Source organism: Pteropus alecto, unplaced genomic scaffold, assembly GCF_000325575.1.
Source record: "Pteropus alecto unplaced genomic scaffold, ASM32557v1 scaffold3, whole genome shotgun sequence".
NCBI classification, from domain to species: Eukaryota; Metazoa; Chordata; class Mammalia; order Chiroptera; family Pteropodidae; genus Pteropus; species Pteropus alecto.
In genome coordinates this window covers 16,889,095-16,908,386 of record NW_006442484.1, presented here as the reverse complement: position 1 = coordinate 16,908,386, position 19,292 = coordinate 16,889,095, and the positions used below count along the sequence as shown (strand labels likewise).

Genomic DNA, 19,292 nt, shown 5'->3' with positions numbered 1-19,292 from the left:
CCACTTGCAGGGGAGGGGGAGGAGGCAGTTCTGTACGTAGAGCAGTGCAATGCTTCCTCCTCTTCTGCAAGCAGTGCTGGAGATGCTGTAGAAGGAAGGGCATCAATGAGAGGTACGGAAGAAATGGTGGAGGGCATGAGGAATGTCTGTTCAAAGTACTTTTTGCCTGCCTATGCCAAATACGATGCCCAGGGTATAAATGTCTACATCAATAAAAAGGTACACATTACAGTATGCAAAACTGAATCTGATCAATGGTAACTTAAAATGTATGTCATGGTGGGTTCTATTTTAAGGTCATTAGCATGTATAATCTAGCATCTAGATGAAAAGTATACTTCAAAAATATGTATCAAAAAAAATCTTAATTTCAGCCTTCATTCTGAATTTCTTGGTTGTCTAGGTTCAAATTCAATATGCTTAGGAAAATATATGTAAATAATATTTCAACTGTAAAAAAAGAAATGTTATCTAAAAAGTTGATTCACAAAAAGACTTAGCTACAGTTGTTTTAAATGGAGTACATAGCTTTTTAAGGTCCTTTAAATCCTATGACTACAAGATTTTTAAAAATTAACATGCTGAAATTTAAGATAACTGCTAAAATTCTGGGAAATTCTATATTAAGGATGCTAAAATTTTAAAATAATATGACCTATATTAATTTAGAATACTACTTAAAATATGCTTGGTTTATTTTTTAAAATTATTTAATGATAAGCCCTGTTCAAGACACTTGTGGTATGTGCTTTATCAACCAAATAGTTGTATTCATAACAAATTCATCATACAGTTCATTTAACTTGTCTAAGTGAAAATAAGATGCACTATATTTACGCTACGTAGTCTCCAGGGCCATATTTCAATTATTCTTCTGACATAGCATAATGACATACAATTAATGTGTAATCTTGCAAATAAATTTTACAGAATTTCTATAAAGAATTTAAAGCTAACTTAGTAGCAGTTAAGTCATCAAGCTTCCAAGACACTCCACTCCTCCATCTACAATAACCTACCAAAACTTAACATTGGGTTTACTTGATCATAACCTTTTCAACTGGCTTTCCTATGAAAATTATCAACTACATTAAATGTTTTTGATAAAACTATGTTGCTGATGAATATTTTTTACAAACTGTACTGGTAATACAACGTAACCCTTGAATTCACTCCAAAGATGAATCTCAACAATGCCTATAGATAAAACTACATAATGATAACAAAGACAGAAGCAATTAGACAGAAAATCCTAATCTCAAAGCAATAAGTGTAAATTATTGGCAGAAGCAATGCTGGTAACTTTGAGAATATGGTATTTTATGCATATAAATCAACCTCATAAGTTTTTCTGCACAACTGGGCATACTTAAAAATTTGAGATACTATTGCTTATAATGTTAACATCATTTGATTAAATGAAACAAACTATTTGAACGAATAAAAAGCTTCCCAATCTTTCCCAGGCTCTTTGTTGTTAAAGTATGGATTCAAACTGATAAACTACTAATAATGATTAACATAATCAATCTGAATATGACAAAAAATACTGACCATTTATGTTAGAATTATTCAGAATGATAATATTTAAAATTTTCATATAAAGATATACACATCCATAGTCTTCCTAATAGGAAAAAATATTTAATATGTGTTAGTATAACTGCATATATAATCTATAATGAGAGGTAGCCAAATTTTTCATAGTGGGCCAATATGTCGATGGCTAAGACAATCTAGTCAGTATTTACAAATGAAATGTTATAATTATACTAATTATAAATTTTTATAGTATGCCCAGTATTGTTGTAGTTTACATTTTTGCTCTGTCACTAAGTACAACCATGGAGTTCCTTGAAATAAAAAATGTACCCACCTCACAAAATAATGTAAGCTTGTCATCTGGTAAAAGACCATTAGTTTCATCAAGTAAAAAATCCCTTCGAATGAATTTTTTAAAACCCCAGTCCTTCCCTTGTACAAATCGATATGCTCTTTGGCTTTCTGGTGGGAAACAGAATAAAAGTTTAAATAAAACAAGTACCCAATAAACATTCTTTATAATGATAACATAGTTAAATGAATATGCAAAAATAGAACTTGGTCAATACATCCATCATAAAAACTGCAGGTATTTGTGTTCATAAATAAAATGCTGTAAGAGGAGTTATATCAGGTAGAACCAGATCATTCCACAGCGCTAATTAAATTTGGACATCAAATAAGCTCACTTTCAAATTTCTGAATCTCTACGTAGAAAAAAAGCCAGATCAAATCTCATAGAGAAGATCTAGACCCTATAATAATAAAATAGAATCAAAATACAATGGAATAGGCACACTACTCATCATTTATCAACAGAACCCCGATTAGAAACATACCTCTCATTTCCTGCTTCTCCCTTTAAAAATGGATGCTCCAAATCATCAGGGTACCTTTTAGGCTTTCCTGAGATATCCATCCCACTGACTTAAGTTTTATTAAGCTAGGAAAAAATCCATTAACTGGTAAAAAAGCTAAATACAGTCCCTTATCATCCCTAGGTCTTTAGACATAATCTCCTCACCTCCAAAAACAACTTTCATAAAAGTCCAAAAGTTGTTTTTTAGTATAATTTCTAAAAGATTTAGTAAATAAAGGTCTGAAGTGAATGTTTCAAATGCCTATATAATAGCTGTATTCTATTAAATAAACATGATTTTCTACAGTAAGTATTCACTATCTGTTACATAAAGAATTAACTAGAGGTGGAAATCAGTAGTAAACCTAATGAAATACTTCATGTTATGAACTGAATGTGAGTATCTCATCAAAATTTTTATTTGAAACCACACCTTCCAACATGATGGAATTAAGAGGTCATGAGGGTGGAGCCCTCGTGAATGTGAATGTTGCTCTTATAAAAGAGAGCCCACAAAGCGCCCTAACCACTTCCACTCCATGAAGACACTCAGAAATTAGCAGTCCACCAATTTGTAATCAAGAAAGGACCTTCATGAGAATCTGACCATTGGCACCATTGGACTGTACAGCCTCCAGAACTTTGAGAAATAAATTTGTTGTTTATAAGCCATCCAGTCTATGGTATTTTGTTTTAGCAGCTGGTACTAACACACTCCACAATCTTAAATGTCAGACAATATGAAAATATATGTGAAACTGTTTATTACTTCAGCAATAAAAGATATTTTAAAATGAGTATTTAGAGGAGGTTATTTTCTAACAAAATCACTTGATTCCGTGATTCACTTCACAAAACTTAAAATTTACCATGGCAGGTCACAATATACCGTCCTACTATGCACACTGTATATTTCCTACAATGTTCTTTTATTATGAATTGCCAGGCTACAGCTACATGGTTTCTGCTGGCTATATATGTGAAGCTTGAACTGAATTTAAAGGGTCTTGAGACTAAGAAAATCTGATTTCCTTTCAGTCAATGTTCAGTCTATTGTTCAAAACCAATTCTAGAGACAAAATATCAAGACAATTAATCTCCTTTCACATGCTCTTCAGATTTTATTATCTGGCAAAAACAGCAAGAGAGAAGAGAACTATTTCCTGAACATCTATTATATATGCCAGGGATTGAACCTGGCACCTTGCCCTTAATAGTAACTGTTTTTCCGAGTGACAAATGAATGTTGTTTTAAGACATGAGAAAGTTAAATTTTTATACTATTTTTAAGTAATTTTACACGTCTATGAAGTCTAAGACAGTGTAACAACTATAGCTCCACACTGGCATTTAAAATTAAATAATGGCCAAACTAAATGTTTTAGGTTAAGCAGATTTTAGTGGGAAAAAAATATCCTAAATTTTTCTAGGTAAAAGTGCATAAGTCACAGAATGTAGTTACACAGAGACTTTTTCACTTAGTTTTAAATCACTTACCCATTGCTTTTGTTTCTTCCCTTTTAGCGTTCAGAAGGGAAAATTTGAATTTTGCTCGAACTTCACTTTTTGGGCAGCTTACTAAAAGCAAATATAAGGACAAGTAGTCTTTACTTTCATCATCTAATCCCTTTGGATTTACCCTCAGGCACCTAAAATAAAACAACAGGCTCACATGGAGGAATATAATACTTTAAACATCCAAATAAGAGAGGTAATATTGAAATCATATGTCAATATCCAATCAATATCCCCACAGTTCTTTACAATTCTCTATATTTTTAGGAACTTCTTACAAATCTAATATAAAATAGACTAACATCCATTCAAGAACAATAACAAAATCATAAAATAGCCGAGATAACATCAAAAACAAAACTCAAAAACAAACAAAAATCTTACCATTTCATTTTGTCACTCGGGCTAGATGAGAATGTTGAACTTTTTAACACTTCACCCATTTCTTCTCGACAAAAACTGAAGTTATTAATGGTCCACATGTAGGAAAATTTTACTACTTTAACCTAAGAGATTCAGAAAAACTTTTTTAATGAGGACTTTTATGCTTTTAACCTATCACTTGTTAAATATTCTATGATCTACTCTTCTAACATTTCTAATAACTATGCCAAAGTGCTTCACGATATTCTCAAAATACTATAAAATTTGTAAGTGACATAAAGTAAGGCATTTTCAACAACATGTACCTGTGTATAACACCAGCTTTCTGCTATAGGACCAGTAGACATATCTCCAGGGAGAGGTGGGGTGGGTTCCCGAGACATTGCCACTTTATTGCAGTCTTCCAAGATTTATATGATATCCCACACAGTTGAGTACTTTACTACAAAGAAAAATAATTGCATTTACTGATCAAAAACTTTAACAGACTGAACTGAGGGAAGAAATATTTAAAGAGTCATACAATAATTGCTTTCCCAAATTAGATGGGAACATGCAAGGATTTATTTTTATAAGTTTTAAAAAATAATATCAGTCTTTGCAACATATAGTACTTGAAATCTATATAAACCTAATACCTGTAGATAAGACATTATTTTATAAAGGCAGGCTTACCAAAATAACATAAATCAAAAAATTACGTAGCTTAATATGATCATAAACATAAAATCACAAAATAACATGGAAATCATATTTGATTCACCATCTTTCAGCCTTTCATTGACATATCCACAAAAATCAAAAAGGTTAAAAAGTCAGAACTCTGGAAATTACAAGTATTAGTCACTCATCTATTGAGACCCCAAAGTTTTGAACCAACTGAAACACAGATGGTAATGCTGTGTAAAAAGTATATAGATTTCCACAAAAGTTCAACTCTATCTCAGCAAACAGCTTCTCTGATAAAACTCCATCCTCATCATATTGCTCCCTACCAAATAATTATTTGGTATCATATTATCCAATTTCTCCCCAGTCAGCTGTTCTTAAAAATACATCCATTTGGATACACAATCAATTCCTCATAACCTGGCCAGGACATTAGTAACTATATGATGATGATTTGTAACTTAAAAAGTCTATAAAAGAGGCAAAATACCAAAGAGCTACATAATAAGTAGGGTACTTCGAAGGCGTATAGGTGGGGGTGGCAGTTCAAGATCACATTCCAACATAGGGACTCAAGTCTGAAGAATCTTCTTTTCATTTAAGAATAGTTAATGATGGTAGAAAACCACATGAATCATAAAAAAGAAACTGCTGGGGAGGAAAAAAAGGATTTCATCCGAAATGGAGAAGAAAATAACTGTTCTATGTCTCTCTACTCAATGAAACAATGGTATGAAATGAGAATACTGAAGAAAGCCACCTAAAAGATACATAGAAACAAAAGGACCTATAAAAGGTATGAAAAACTTTAAAACTACAAATGAAGCAGCACATTAAAAATCTGCACTAGACTTGAAGTAGTGCACTCCTGTAGGTGAGCTTTATTGTTTAACCTTGCCCTGGCTCTTGGTAATCTCTCAAACCTTTCTGCTTCTCCAAGCAGCCTATTACATTTTTAATAGTGCCCAGTAGTTAAGTATAGGCCAAGACTCGTCAGTGTCATATAGGCTGATTGGAAGCCAGACTCCCAAACAAAAGCTTTTAAAAGTATGCAAAAATATGTGCGGTCTTGTGGGACCACAAGCATAAACCCCACTATCCCCCAGAGCCAGGTGATCTGAAAGTGTCCCCTGTGTAGCAGTCACAAAAATATGGGCTCGAGATGTGCATATAAGCTCTTTTCTGGGAGATACCAGCAAGCTGGAGTGAGGCATTGGGGAGAGCACCAAGATGGTGTTCACAACCTACATTTTTTGACAGCAGCCGCACAGGACACTAGACATGTACCAAACCTGATGCCTGCCCCTCAGGGCATAGCTCCAGGACAAGAAAAGAGGTCTCTTTCACATAAAGACTGGGGAGGTGTGCCTCAGTCTGCTGTCTATGCAGTGTCCTGAAAGTAGGAGCATTCCACAAACTGTCTCAACTGTCTCAATTGCCATGGTCCCAAGGGACCCAGGAATGCAAACCCTTTTGGCCACCAGAGCCAGATGATCAAGAAGGATCCCCTGGACAGTAGATACAGATACCAGGGCACCAGATGTGTGTGTGTAAAGCTCTCTTCCAGGGAACACTAGCCCAGAAGAGGTAGTTGTTTCATCTACTTCATAGAAACTGGCACGGAAAGTAAAACAAAATGAAGAAACAAAGGAGTATGTTCCAAATGAACAAGATAAAACCACATCAAAAAAAAAAAATTATGAAATGGAAATAAGTAATTTACCTGATAGAGTTAAAAGTAATAGTTATAAAAATGCTCACCAAAGTAGGGAGAAGATTGAAATCACAGAGAATTTCAAGAAAGAGATGGAAAACAAACAAAAAAAGTACTAAACAGAAATCACAGAGCTGAAGAATTCAATAACTGAACTGGAAAATACACTAAAAGAGTTCAACAGCAGACTATGTGAAGCAAATAAAGGATCAGAAACTTGAAGACAAGGCAGTAGAACTCACCCAATCAAATCAACAAAGAAAAAGGAATTTTAAAAAGTAAAGGTAGCTTAAGAAACTTAAGAGACAACATTAAACAAACTAAATTCTCATGATAGGGCTCCCAGAAAGGGGCAGGGAGGGGGGAGAAGAATTCTTATTTGAACTAATAATGGCTGAAAACTTCTCTAAGCCGAGTTAAGAAACAGACAACCAGATACAGGAAGCCTAACAAGTTCCAAAAAAAAAGATGAACTCAAAGGGACCCACACCAAGAAACATTACGATTAAAATGCAAAAAAAGTAGACAAGGAGAGAATCTTAAAAGCAGAAAGAGAAATGCAACTTGTTACATACAAGGGAACCCCCAATAAGACTATAAGCAGATTTTTCAGCAGAAACATTGTTGGCCAGAAGGGAGAGAGGCATGATATACTCAGAGTGCTAAAAGAAAAAATTTCCAACCAAGAATATTCTCTACCCAGCAAAGTTATTGAGAATTAAAGGAGTTTTCCAGACTAGTAAAAGCTAAAAAAAATTTCATCATGATTAAACTAGCCTTTCAAGAAATTTTAAAAGGACTTCTTTAACTGAAAAGAAAGTACATCAATTAGTAACAAGAAAACTTGAAAGAATAAATCTCACCAAAAAGGTAAATACATAGTAAAGGTGGTAGATTAATCACTTATAAACTAGTATGAGGGTTAAAAGACAAAAGTGGTAAAAACTATGATTCCAATAATGAGTTTAGGAAATACACAAAAGGTATAAAATGTAACCCCCCCCCCGCAAAAAAATAAAAATAATAAAATAAAATAAAAAGAGTAGAGGTAAATGTTGAGTTGTAAAATGCTATCAAACTTAAGTTGTTATCAACTTAAAATTGACTGTTATAGATAACAAGTTGTTATATGTAAGCCTCATGATAACCAAAGTAAAACTCTATAGTAAATACACAAAAGATAAAGGAATATAAGTATATCACTAAAGAAACTAATCAAACCACAGAGAGCAAAAGAAACAGAGAGGAACTACAAAAACAGAAAAAGTTAACAAAGTGGCATAAATACATACCTATCAGTAATTACTTTATATGTAAATGGACTAAATTCTCCTATCAAAAGACTGTAGAGAAGCTGAATAGATTAAAAAGAAAAAGACTCATCTATATGTTATAGGAAAAACTTACTTTAGATGTAAGTACGTACCAAGACTAAAAAGTGGAGAGATGAAAAACGATATTCTATGCAAAGGAAACCAAAAGAAAGCTAGGGTAGTTGTACTTTTATCAGACAAAATCGACTTTAAAACAAAGACTGTATTAAGAGACAAAGAAAGGCATTACATGATGATAAAAGGCTCAATATAACAGAATATAACATTTGTAAATATTTATGCAACCAACATAGGAGGATCTAATTATATTAAGCAAACATTGACAGATCCAAAAGGAGAAAAAGAAAGCAATACAATAACAGTAGAGGACTTTAATACTCCAATTACAGTAAACAATAGACCATCTAGGCAGAAAATCAACAAGGAAACATCGGCTTTAATTGACACAAGACTTATGAACTTAACAGATTATATAAAGACCATTCCAATCAAAAGTAACAGAATACACATTCTTCTCAAGTGCACATGGAACATTCTACAGGATAGATCATACATTAGGCTGCAAAAAAAGTCTTAATAAATTTAAAAGGACTGAAATCCTATCAAGCATCTTTTTTGATCGCAATGGTATTAAACGAGAAATCAATTACATGAAAAAAACTGGAAAATTCATATATATGTGGAGATTAAACAATTTGGTACTAAACAACCAGTGAGTCAAAGAAGAAATCAAAAGAGAAATCAAAAATACCTTGAGACAAATGAAAATGGAAATATAACAAACATTTACAGGATGCAGCAAAAGCAGTTCTAAGTGGGAAGTTCAAAGTGATAAACACCTACATCAAGAAACACGAAGTCTCTACCTAAATTTATACCCTGAGGAACTAGAAAAAGAAGAAGAACAAAGCCCAAAGTTAGAAGAAGAAAAGGAATAAGATTAGAAATGAAATAAATGAAATAGGGACTAAAACTAGAAAAAGCACAATGAAAGTAAGAGGTGGATCTTTGAAAATATAAATGTAATTGCCAAACCTTTACCTAGACTCACCAATAAAAAAGGGAGAACTCAAATAAATAAAATCAGAAATGATAGTAGCTATTATAACTGACATGATAGAGACACAAAGGATTATAAGGGACTACTACGACAACAAACTGGATAACCTAGAAGAAAAGGGTAAGTTCCTAGAAACATTCAATCTACCAAGACAATTACAAAGAAATAAAAAACGCTAAACAGACTAATGAGTACTAAGGAGCCTGAATCTGTATGTAGTCAAAAATTTCCCAACAAAAGTCCAGGACCAGATAGCCTCATGGGTGAATTCTACTAAATATTCAGAGAAGAAAAAGAATCTTCTTAAACACTCCCAAAAAACAGATAGACAGAACTCTTCCAAACTCATGTTATGAGACCAGCATTACCCTGATATCAAAACCAGACAAGACTACAAAAAAAAAAAAAAAAAATTACAGGTCAATATCTTTGATGCAAAAATCCTCAACAAATATTAGCAAGCTGAATTCGACAATATATTAAAAGGATCATATACCATGACCAAGTGAGATTTATTCCAGGGATGCAAGAAGGCTGGTTCAACATCTGCAAATCACTCAGTGTGATAAACCAATCAACAAGATGAAGGATAAAAGTCAAATGATCACCTCGACAGATGCAGAAAAGTATGTGACAAAATTCAACATCTATTCATGATTAAAAACTCTCAACAAAGCAGGTATAGAGGAAGTGTACCTCCACATAATAAAGGCTTTATATAACAAGCTCATGGCCAACATCATACTCAAAGGTAAAAAGCTGAAAGGAAATACTTCAAACAGAACAATTTTTTAAAATTAATCCTTTAGGATTTGATTGTTTATATAATTTCCCTTTTCAATAATGGTAACTATACTAATACACTCACCCAAACGTATTTATGTAGGTTCCTCACATACAGAAGAGTTCCTATCATGTAACGTACTTGCAACCCAGTGAACTTAGAAATCAGCGAGGTAGCCAGGTAAGACAGTCAGGATAGCAACACTGGGGATATTCTATCAGAAGCACTAAAGTGTCACAATCAGCATTAAAGGAAGGTGAAGAAGAGCAGATGTTCCTTAATTAAACAAGCAAGAATAGAGGAGATGATGGAAGAAAGTAAGAATGCCTCAAAGAATAGTGTATAAATAACGGCATTACACACTGTCACTTTAATAAGAATTATTCACTTCTACATAAAAATTAGGTATTGCTTTTAAATACTTCCAGTCGTTATCTTCAGTTACTTTCACAAACCACAACTGGTTATTTACTTTTATTTGAAAACAGAACAACAAATAAGAAGTCACACAGTTAGTTGAGATCACTAATAGAGCACTGTCATTTTAAAGACTGGTTCTCCCTCTATATTTAACAGCATCATTGAGATATGATGTATGTATCATAAAATTCACTCATTTTAAATGTACAGATCAATGATATTTAGTGAATTTATGAATTTAAGCAACTTCTAATCGGCTTTCTACAGTTATACATTATCTAAAAATTTCCTGTAAATAAAAGTGTATAATGCATAGTTTTATGCCTGGCTTCCTTTTTTTCCTTAATGTATGTTACAGTTTCCTGTTTCTCTGCATGTCTCACAACTTTTCCATGAATTATTTCTTTGTATTCTTTTTCTAATTTTTAGGAATTTTTTATATATTAGGGCAAAAAACTAGACATTTTAGTTAATATACTGTAGCAACTCGATTCTGATTTTTTTTTCTATGGATTGTTTTTTTAGTAATTTGCCTGGGCTTAATTGCAGTATCTGTCTCTACCATATTATATGGCTACTGATGTCTCTGTTTGGCTTTATTTTATTTTTGCCTGGTTAGCAAAGTTGCAGGCTGTCCCCTTTCTTCAAACTGAGTTTGCTACCTTTAGTTGACAAACCCATAGGTGCCCTACTCCCAGCCCCAAATCCAATTCATCTGAACTGACAGCAAAGCTGCTGCTCCAGGCTGGTAAAACTGGGCTGGGGGTGGAAATAATAGCAGAAATAAGAATTAGGTATTTCTCTTAAGTAGACTGACTCATAGTTAATAAATGTACTGAAGATAATAACTATCAGACTTACCAGTTAGGCATGTGTAAAAAGGCCCTGCCCTGGTCAATAGTTCTTCCAAGGGCTCTGAAGCAAGCAGATAAACTATCATGACAAATTTCCACAACAATAAACTAAGAGAAGTATTTGCAATGCATATAACACATAAAGGGTTAATTTGTCTAATATATAAAGAATTCCTAAGAATTAGAAAAAGTGAAGAATACAAACAAATAATTCACAGAAAAAGAACTTTACTCATAATTAGAGAAATACAAATTAAAACTAAATTCAGAAGCCACTTTTTAACCTATTAGACTGGCAACAATCCAAAAGATTGATGCGAGTAGAACGAAAGGCATTCTCAAATACATTTCTAGTGGGAACATAAATTGTAAAGTTGTTTTAATAATCTCCTCGTTTTCCATAGTGAAATTTCAGGTAAAAGGGGAAGGAAATGGTGATAATAAGCTACTAATTTTATATAAAAAATGCCGATGGAGTTATTTGATGTCCACGAGAACCATTTATATGGTTTCTGGCAACTAATAATGATTTCAAAAACACTCAGAGAAAGGTACTGAGATGAACAAGCAATTTGTAGAAAAATAGCTACAAAGGGAAAAAAAGGTTTAATCTATTTCTAATTAATGAAATACAAAAAGAACCCGTGCCATTTTTCACCTACGGTATCGAAAATTATTTTAAACTGTCAATTTTTCTAATCAGCAAAATTGCACAGAGGCAGACATTACTGGTAAGACTTTTCTGTAAGAGAATTTTATCATCAGTATCAACAGAAATTCTTTGTCAGATTCATCCTACAAATTCATCCTGGGGAAAGTATTACAACTCTGAAAAAAGATAAGTATAAATATAGTATGTTTTTGTGATATATTTATACATGGAGAGCTATGCAACCATTAAGAGTATATTAAGTTTTCTCAGTGATGGGAAGTATTCAAGATACATTGTCTATCAACAGATCAGACCAAGAGTACACCTGAAAGAACCTCACTTTATAAGTAGTAGAGATTGAGAGATGTTAGGTCAAAGGTGATGGTAAATCAAAGAAAACTTTTATGAGACACTACTTAACTTAATACTAACAAAATACATAAATAACAAATAACAAATAAGTTTTAAAAACCTGAAGAGTTCTTTAATGCCTCTGTAAGAGTTATTACCTTCCTCAAATGTAATTCACAACATAACTTATATATAAAAGCAAACTAAATTAAAGGTTACAAAGATTTTTGGTTTTTTTCCAGCTACTATTTCAAATGATAGGGGTATGTAGAAAGCTGGTGAGCAGATTACATTTGGGAGCACATACAAGATATTATGTAACTACATTGCATATTCTCCAGCAACTCTATGAGATGGGTGGTGATCATCTCATCTTAACCATGATGAAAACTTACTTTACACTGTAAGTAACCAGAAGGTGACTGAACACAATTTTACCTGGCTCCAAACTCTATACTCTTTCCATAGAATCATGCTGCCCCTCCTGACATTATAGAGCTAAAACAGCCCTTATCTGGTACAACTCTTATTTTACAGATGAGGAGCAAGATGAGAGAAACGCAACAGACTCCAAGTTTACACTGTTAGATAAATATTAGAAGAAAGACAAAGATTTCCCAATGGTCATTTCAGTGCTATTTTCAGCTTTCTATTTTTCTCCTCCCTTCAAAAGAAAAATAAAATAAGACTATCAGCTACATGCAGGATGTTTAAGACTTCCTAGCCTTGTTCTTGCAGAAAAGCATGCAGAAAGAGTGAGTGCAGCCAAAATAAGATCTAGAGACTGTAAGACAAGCAATTTATACTGATTAGCAAATAAGGCTTCTTCCATATTCTAAAAATGCTTCTTTAAAAAACGTTAAGTGTGATGTTTGCTGGTTTTATTTATTAAAGGAAAGATTCTTACCTGTTAGAATGCACACATATGTAATTTTCTACTTTAAACTGTTGGTGTGCTAGACTTACTGTTTTCTAGGTATATTTAAGAGACATACTCACAGCTACATAAATTATAGAGAATTTCAAATATTCAGAATACACATAAAGAATCATACATCAAATAACTATCTTCCCACCATCCTTGTGTATCTTTCCTCCCATCATCATCAAATCTCCTCCCCCACTAGTAAGTTATCTGTATTCTGATTTTGTTATACCAATGAATTTCTTCACATTACATACCTGTGATTCCTACACTATACAAAGAGAAGTTCACAGATATGTAATAACGTATATGTAACAAAGTAATAAAGACATCACTGAAAATAGCAAAGTAGAGAATTCCAAAACTTTATCCCTCCACAAAAGCAAATGAGGTAGGCTAACGGTGAGGGTTATTTTTATTTATTTGTTTATTTTTTTAACTCTGGAATCATATCCACGCTTAAAACCAAGGGAATGCTTAATGAAGAATGCAGCTGCTAAATTTCAGGAAGAAACTGGCATTTTCATATATTCACTCACCATGGCCCTCTCCCATGTTTGGCCACAGCCGTGAAGACTTCAACCCACATTCCTGGTGCAGGTTGCTGGTACCAGAGGGAGTTATACAGACCTATTCTAAAAGAACTTTATGATTCTGTTCTTTGTCTAGCTTGATAACTCCCTGAAGGATCATCAGCTCAAGGGCTTGCTTACCTTTGTTTCACCTGCACTGAAGATTCCCTGGGGTAGAAGCAGTATTCTGAGTGGCATCATTCTGGGTGGCAGCATTTGCCAAAAACATTTAAACGCAAATATTTTAGCTGCAAGGGATAAGAGTTGGGGCTAGCAATAGCCAGACAGGAAAACCTGGGAAGAAAGAAGCTAAGAAAGAAACTTGAGAGAAAAGGGGCTTTGAAAAGTTCTCATACTGGGGAAAAACTAGAAGTACATGTGCATACCTGGGGCCAAATACATGATTGGAAAATATGTGAGAAGATCCTAAACTATCAACTTTGGCTTACTTTTAGGTATCTAGCAAGCAGAAAGTGAAGACTAAGGCAGAGCTGTAAATAGCCTAAGAGATGAAAGAGTATCCCAACAAAGAACCAATCTCTACAAAACTAGAAGTTTGGTGAGGTTTTTTTTTTTTTATCTTTTTGCTCCATGTATATATGGAAATCAAAAATAAGCTGAAAGGGAAAAGATAGAAAACGATATTTCATGCAAATATCCAAAAGAGAACTGGATGGCTATACTATTAAGACAAAACAGACTTTAGTAAAAAATTGTTGAAAGAGACATGGAAGGACATTACATTTTGAAGAAAGGGTTAATCCAGCAAGAAGACATATATATATATGCACCAAACAGCTCCAAACTATATCAAGCAAAACCTAAGAGATTTAGAAATAGTTCAGCAACAATAGTTGGAGGTATCAATATCCAACTTTCAATAATGTATAGAACCAAGAAGATCAATAATTATGATAGAGGACTTGAACAACATTAAACAACTAAGCCTAACAGACATTCACCCATGAACAGCAGAAAACAGTCTTTTCAAGTGCACATGAAACACTCTCTATTTAGACCATATTCTAGGCTACAAAACAAGTCTAAAACATTTTAAAAGACTGAAATCATACAAAGTATCTTCTTTGCAAGAGAATGAAACTAGAAATAACAGAAAAAATGAAAAATTCACAAAAATTTGTAAATTAAATAACATTCTTAAACAACCAAAGAGCAAAAGGGAAAAAAATAAATTAGAAAATACTTAGAGACAAAAACAAAATGAGAACACAACATATCAAAATTTCTGGATTGCAACGAAAGTAGTATTCAGATGGTGTAGTTGTAAACACCTATATTAAAAAAAAAAAAAACAAAGGCCTTTTGAGTCATGTTTCTCTTGCTCAGGCCCACTTCCACGTCTGGAAGTTATACTTTCCCTTCTAATAAAACGTTTCTATTAAAAAAAAAAATCTCAAATTAATAAGCTAAGCTAACGTTACAGCTAAGGATCTAGAAAAAGAAGAGCAAACTCAAAGCTTGTAGAAGGACAGAAATAAAAATTAGAGAGAAAACAAAAAGACTAGAAAAACAATAGAAAGAATCAAAGTTGATTCTTTGAAAAGATCAATAAAATTGACAAACTTTTAGCTTGACTGACAAAGAATACAAGACTTAAGTGACTAAAATCAGAAATGAAAGTGGGGCATTACTACCAACCTTATAGAAATAAAAAGGATTATAGGAGAAAACTATGTATGAATTATTGTACACCAACAAGTTAAATAACCTAGAGGAAATGGACAAATTCCTAAAAAGCACAAATTATCAATACTGATAAGTCAAAAAGAAACAGAAAATCTGAACAGACTTCTAACCAGTAAAGAGATAGAAAAAAAAAAAAAAAAACTTGCATCATGACAGTCTGTAGAACTCCATGGATTTGGTCTCCAGTGAAATGGGTGAAAATTTATAAAAGAATGACCATTTAGTCTCTGGAAATGATCATGGGGTTAAAGAGCAAATAAGAAAGATGTATTCAAGAAAATCTACTAGGGACTTTAAGAAAATGAGAGTCTATGGTGTCTGAAGCAGGACCTGTCCTTCCCTCAGAACTTTCAGTTCATAGAGTCAGAAACTCCATTCCAGGCTGGTACAGCCAAGAGTGCAGGACTCCCTCTTCCTGCCTCCAGCTACCTATTGTTGAAGCTAAGTTCCCAGGTGAACACTTACTTCCAAGAGGTATGTGGGTGTGGAGGCGGGGCGGGGTAGGGGAGGATCTCCCTTCTCTCATGCACTGGTGTGATTTAGGCTCTACCATGGGTTATGGTGCTGATGGGGCACTGACTGTTTTGTTCTAGTTAGTAAGGTGGAAGTTCCACACTAGGAGAGACAAGCTGAGACCTGAAGGTACTGTTTCCCTCCCTCTCCCCATCCTACCGAACTCTCAGCAGAGATATTACTGGGAGAGAAACACATCATTATCCCCACTCCATATTCCAGAGACTTGGCTTGTAGATACTGCCTGTGGGGGGAGAAGGAGGCTATGAAACAGATAGTTCCAAATCTCTTCCCAGAGAAATACTGACTTCTGCAAGAGAATGGGCAAGGGTGCTCTGAAACAGTTGAGGTCCTGGTGAAAGGCCACTGAGGAGATATCACTGGACCAAAGGCTTAACTTTAGGCTGATTTGTTAGTCAGAGACAACAAGGAAGAGAGAAAGCTGCTAAGAGGAGCCTGCCTGTGGTCAGAACAAATCTTAAGTACTAATTTAGGAAACAATCCCTCTAAAGAATTCAAATTTGATTAATTTAGTCTGTGGAGCAATTACTGCCTTAAGGCAGTATTGAAAACAATAAGAGAAATTAGAATTAGATTGGTGGACTTTAACAGTTCTCAGTAGTTTTTTTTTCAGCCTTGCCAAAACCACTCACCCCAGGGTAACTGTGTGAAAAATCCAAGGCTGTGCCCCTCTGAGGAGCAATAGTATAGGTTTAAACTCTATCTCTCTCCCTCCCTCCTGTGTGTGAAGGGAGGGAGGGAAGAGGTGAAAGGAGAGAAAAACAGACTGCACTAAAATAACAGCCTGTCACTAAACAAGTAAGCAAGAAACAATAATATACTGGGAAGGGAGAAACCAGCTCTAAAAATTTCTACATTACAGGCACACCTTGTTTTATTGTGCTTCACAGATGTTAGGCTTTTTTACAAATTGAAGGCAAGACACTCCATCAGGAAAAAATTATGACTCACTTTATTCCACTACTCGCTCTACTGTAGTGGACTAGAACCAAATCTGTGACATCACCAAAGTATGACTGTATATTCAGTTTTGACCAAAAAATTATGAGACAAACAAAGAACCAGGAAAAGTAGGTAACAGAAACTGTCTATGACTGCAAAATATTAAGATTTAACAGACAAAGCTTTCAAAGTAGCCATTGTAAATATGTCTAAAGTAAAGGAAATCATGTTTAAGTAGAGGAAATGTGTTGACAATGTCAGAGAAAGTAGTGAATATCAATAAAGAGGTCAAAGAACTGAACAAGCTCAATCCTGTCTAATCTCAGAAGCTAAGCAGGGTTGGGCCTGGTTAGTACTTGGATGGGAGACCTCCTAGGAAGACCAGGTGCAATAGACATAAAAAATAAAAAATAAGGGATTGTAAGCTGACAAGGTCCTTGCAAACTGTGAGGTCAACCAAGGGTTGCGTTGCCTTAAAAAAAAAAAAGTCAAAGTGATTGAGAAAATAAAGGAAATTCTGGAGTTGAGTACAACTGAAAAATGAAAAAATTAATATAAGGGGCTACGTGCATATACAATAGATATGAACTGGTAGAACTATTAAACTTGCCAAGAGATCAAGGGATTATAAAATCTAGAGATAAAAGAAAATGAACACAGCCTGAGAAAACATGTCTCATTATTAAGCACACTGACATACATAAAATGGGAGTACAAAAGGAGAGGAAAGACAAAGAGCAGAAAGAACATTTGAACAATAGCCAAAAACTTCCTAAATTTATTGAAAAACATTAATATTTATAAATTCAGGAAGCTCGACTAAAAAAATGGAAAATTGCCAATGTGGTGAGGGTGCACAGAAATTGGAAACCTTGTATACTGCTAGTAGAAAAGTAAAATAATTCAGCGACTATGGAAAAGAGTTTGGCAATTCTTCAAATAAGTTAAACACAAAATTACCATCTAGTAATTCTACTCTGAAGTATATATCCAAAATAATCAAAACCAGGTGTTCAAACAAAAACCTGTACATGAATGTTCACAGCAGCACTATTTACAACAGCCAAAAGGTTATTGGCTAAACATCAGTCCACAGATAGACACTCCAAATAACCATCAACAGATGAATGGATAAACAAAATGTGGTATATCCACACAATGGAATATTAGGCATCAATAAAAAGTGATAAAGTACCGACATATGCCACACATAAATGATTGTCAAAATATCATGTTAGATGAAAAATTCCAGGCACAAAAGGCCACACCCTGCATGATTTCATTTATATGAAACATCCAGAATAGGCAACTACACACAAACAGAAAACATATTAGTGGTTGTCCAGGGCTGAAAAGGGGGAAACTTGGGGAATGAGTACTCAGTGGATATGGGGATTCCTTCTGGAGTAATAAAAATGTTCTGGGACTAGCTCGTGGTGCTGGTTTCATTGCACAGCACTGTCAATGTACCAAACATCAATGAATTTGTACACTTTAAAACTGTTAAAATAATGAATTTTTTTACATGAATTTTACCTCATTAAAAAATATACAAATGCACACATATGTACGTATTCACATATACACATATTTCTTTTGTGATTAAAAAGAAATGGAAGCAGTTATAGTTTCATTTCTAACCATTGAGTCTAAATTGGCCACTATTACAGTACTAAACAGATTATTTTTAATGACTCTCAAAACTATTTAGCTTTTGAACAACTGTCTTGAATTGTGCAGTATTCCCAGTATGTTAGCTATTAAGCTTCCAAATGATATGAATTATCCAGAGTAGTTTTTTTCTTACTGTCTGAAGAATAGTATCAAAATTCTATTCAGTTATAAAATGTGACTACCATGTTTATGAGATTATTTGTAATCTCTTTTGTAGTGTCATCTGTAATCAGCTTGTGTCTTCTTCAAGCTAGCTTAACCAACTGTGCTATTAATCATATAGCATTTTTGTTTTCAACTAACAAAATGTAAATCACTTTATAACTGTAAAATACTACCATATTTATGCTAAAAGTTATCTGAACTGCTTCATGAAATTATACCTGAAAACCACTGTATCTTATCCAATGATTGATTAATGTATATTAAAAAGTACTTAAAAGCTATGAGGTCTGAGTAGGATGGAATAGCTGGGAAGTGAACTAAGTTCTGCTGCGAAGCAGAAAAACCTGGATAAAAATAAAATAACTATCTGTTTAAAGGTAACTAGAGCTGCTAAAGCAATCAGGATGGGGAGGGGTTCCCAAAATTCCAGAGACAAGGGAATAATCTAAAGGTAAGCTGATAGACTATAGCTACTTTCTTCTCTAAGAGTATTTGCTCATTCTAGCTACAATGCAGAGTGAGCAGCCAGGCTTTGCTCAGGCTGAGGGCTCCTTCTGCCAGGGGGCAGAAACATCAGCAAAGATTTTGTTGGCCTCACAGGGTAGAAGATAAAAGTAGGATACCTGATGGGCTAA

At 33.9% G+C, this 19,292-nt stretch overlaps 1 protein-coding gene across 5 annotated transcripts in view; it reads right to left on the bottom strand.

Annotated features, from left to right (window-relative positions):
- The window catches only part of SPOPL (speckle type BTB/POZ protein like), a 61,921-nt gene that overhangs the window by 16,385 nt on the left and 26,244 nt on the right, over positions 1–19,292 (bottom strand). For 3 of the 5 annotated variants that reach the window (XM_006921042.3, XM_025039428.1, XM_025039425.1), the window contains exons 2-5: positions 4,606–4,742; positions 4,301–4,422; positions 3,899–4,050; positions 1,877–2,004 (exon numbers count right to left, since the gene is read on the bottom strand). In XM_006921042.3, coding sequence (XP_006921104.1) covers positions 1,877–2,004; positions 3,899–4,050; positions 4,301–4,422; positions 4,606–4,683 — 480 coding nt within the window. In that variant the 5' untranslated portion in view covers positions 4,684–4,742. Of the gene's footprint in view, positions 1–1,876; positions 2,005–3,898; positions 4,051–4,300; positions 4,423–4,605; positions 4,743–19,292 lie in introns of those variants that run through there. The other 2 variants (XM_025039426.1, XM_025039427.1) reach the window with 1 other exon arrangement.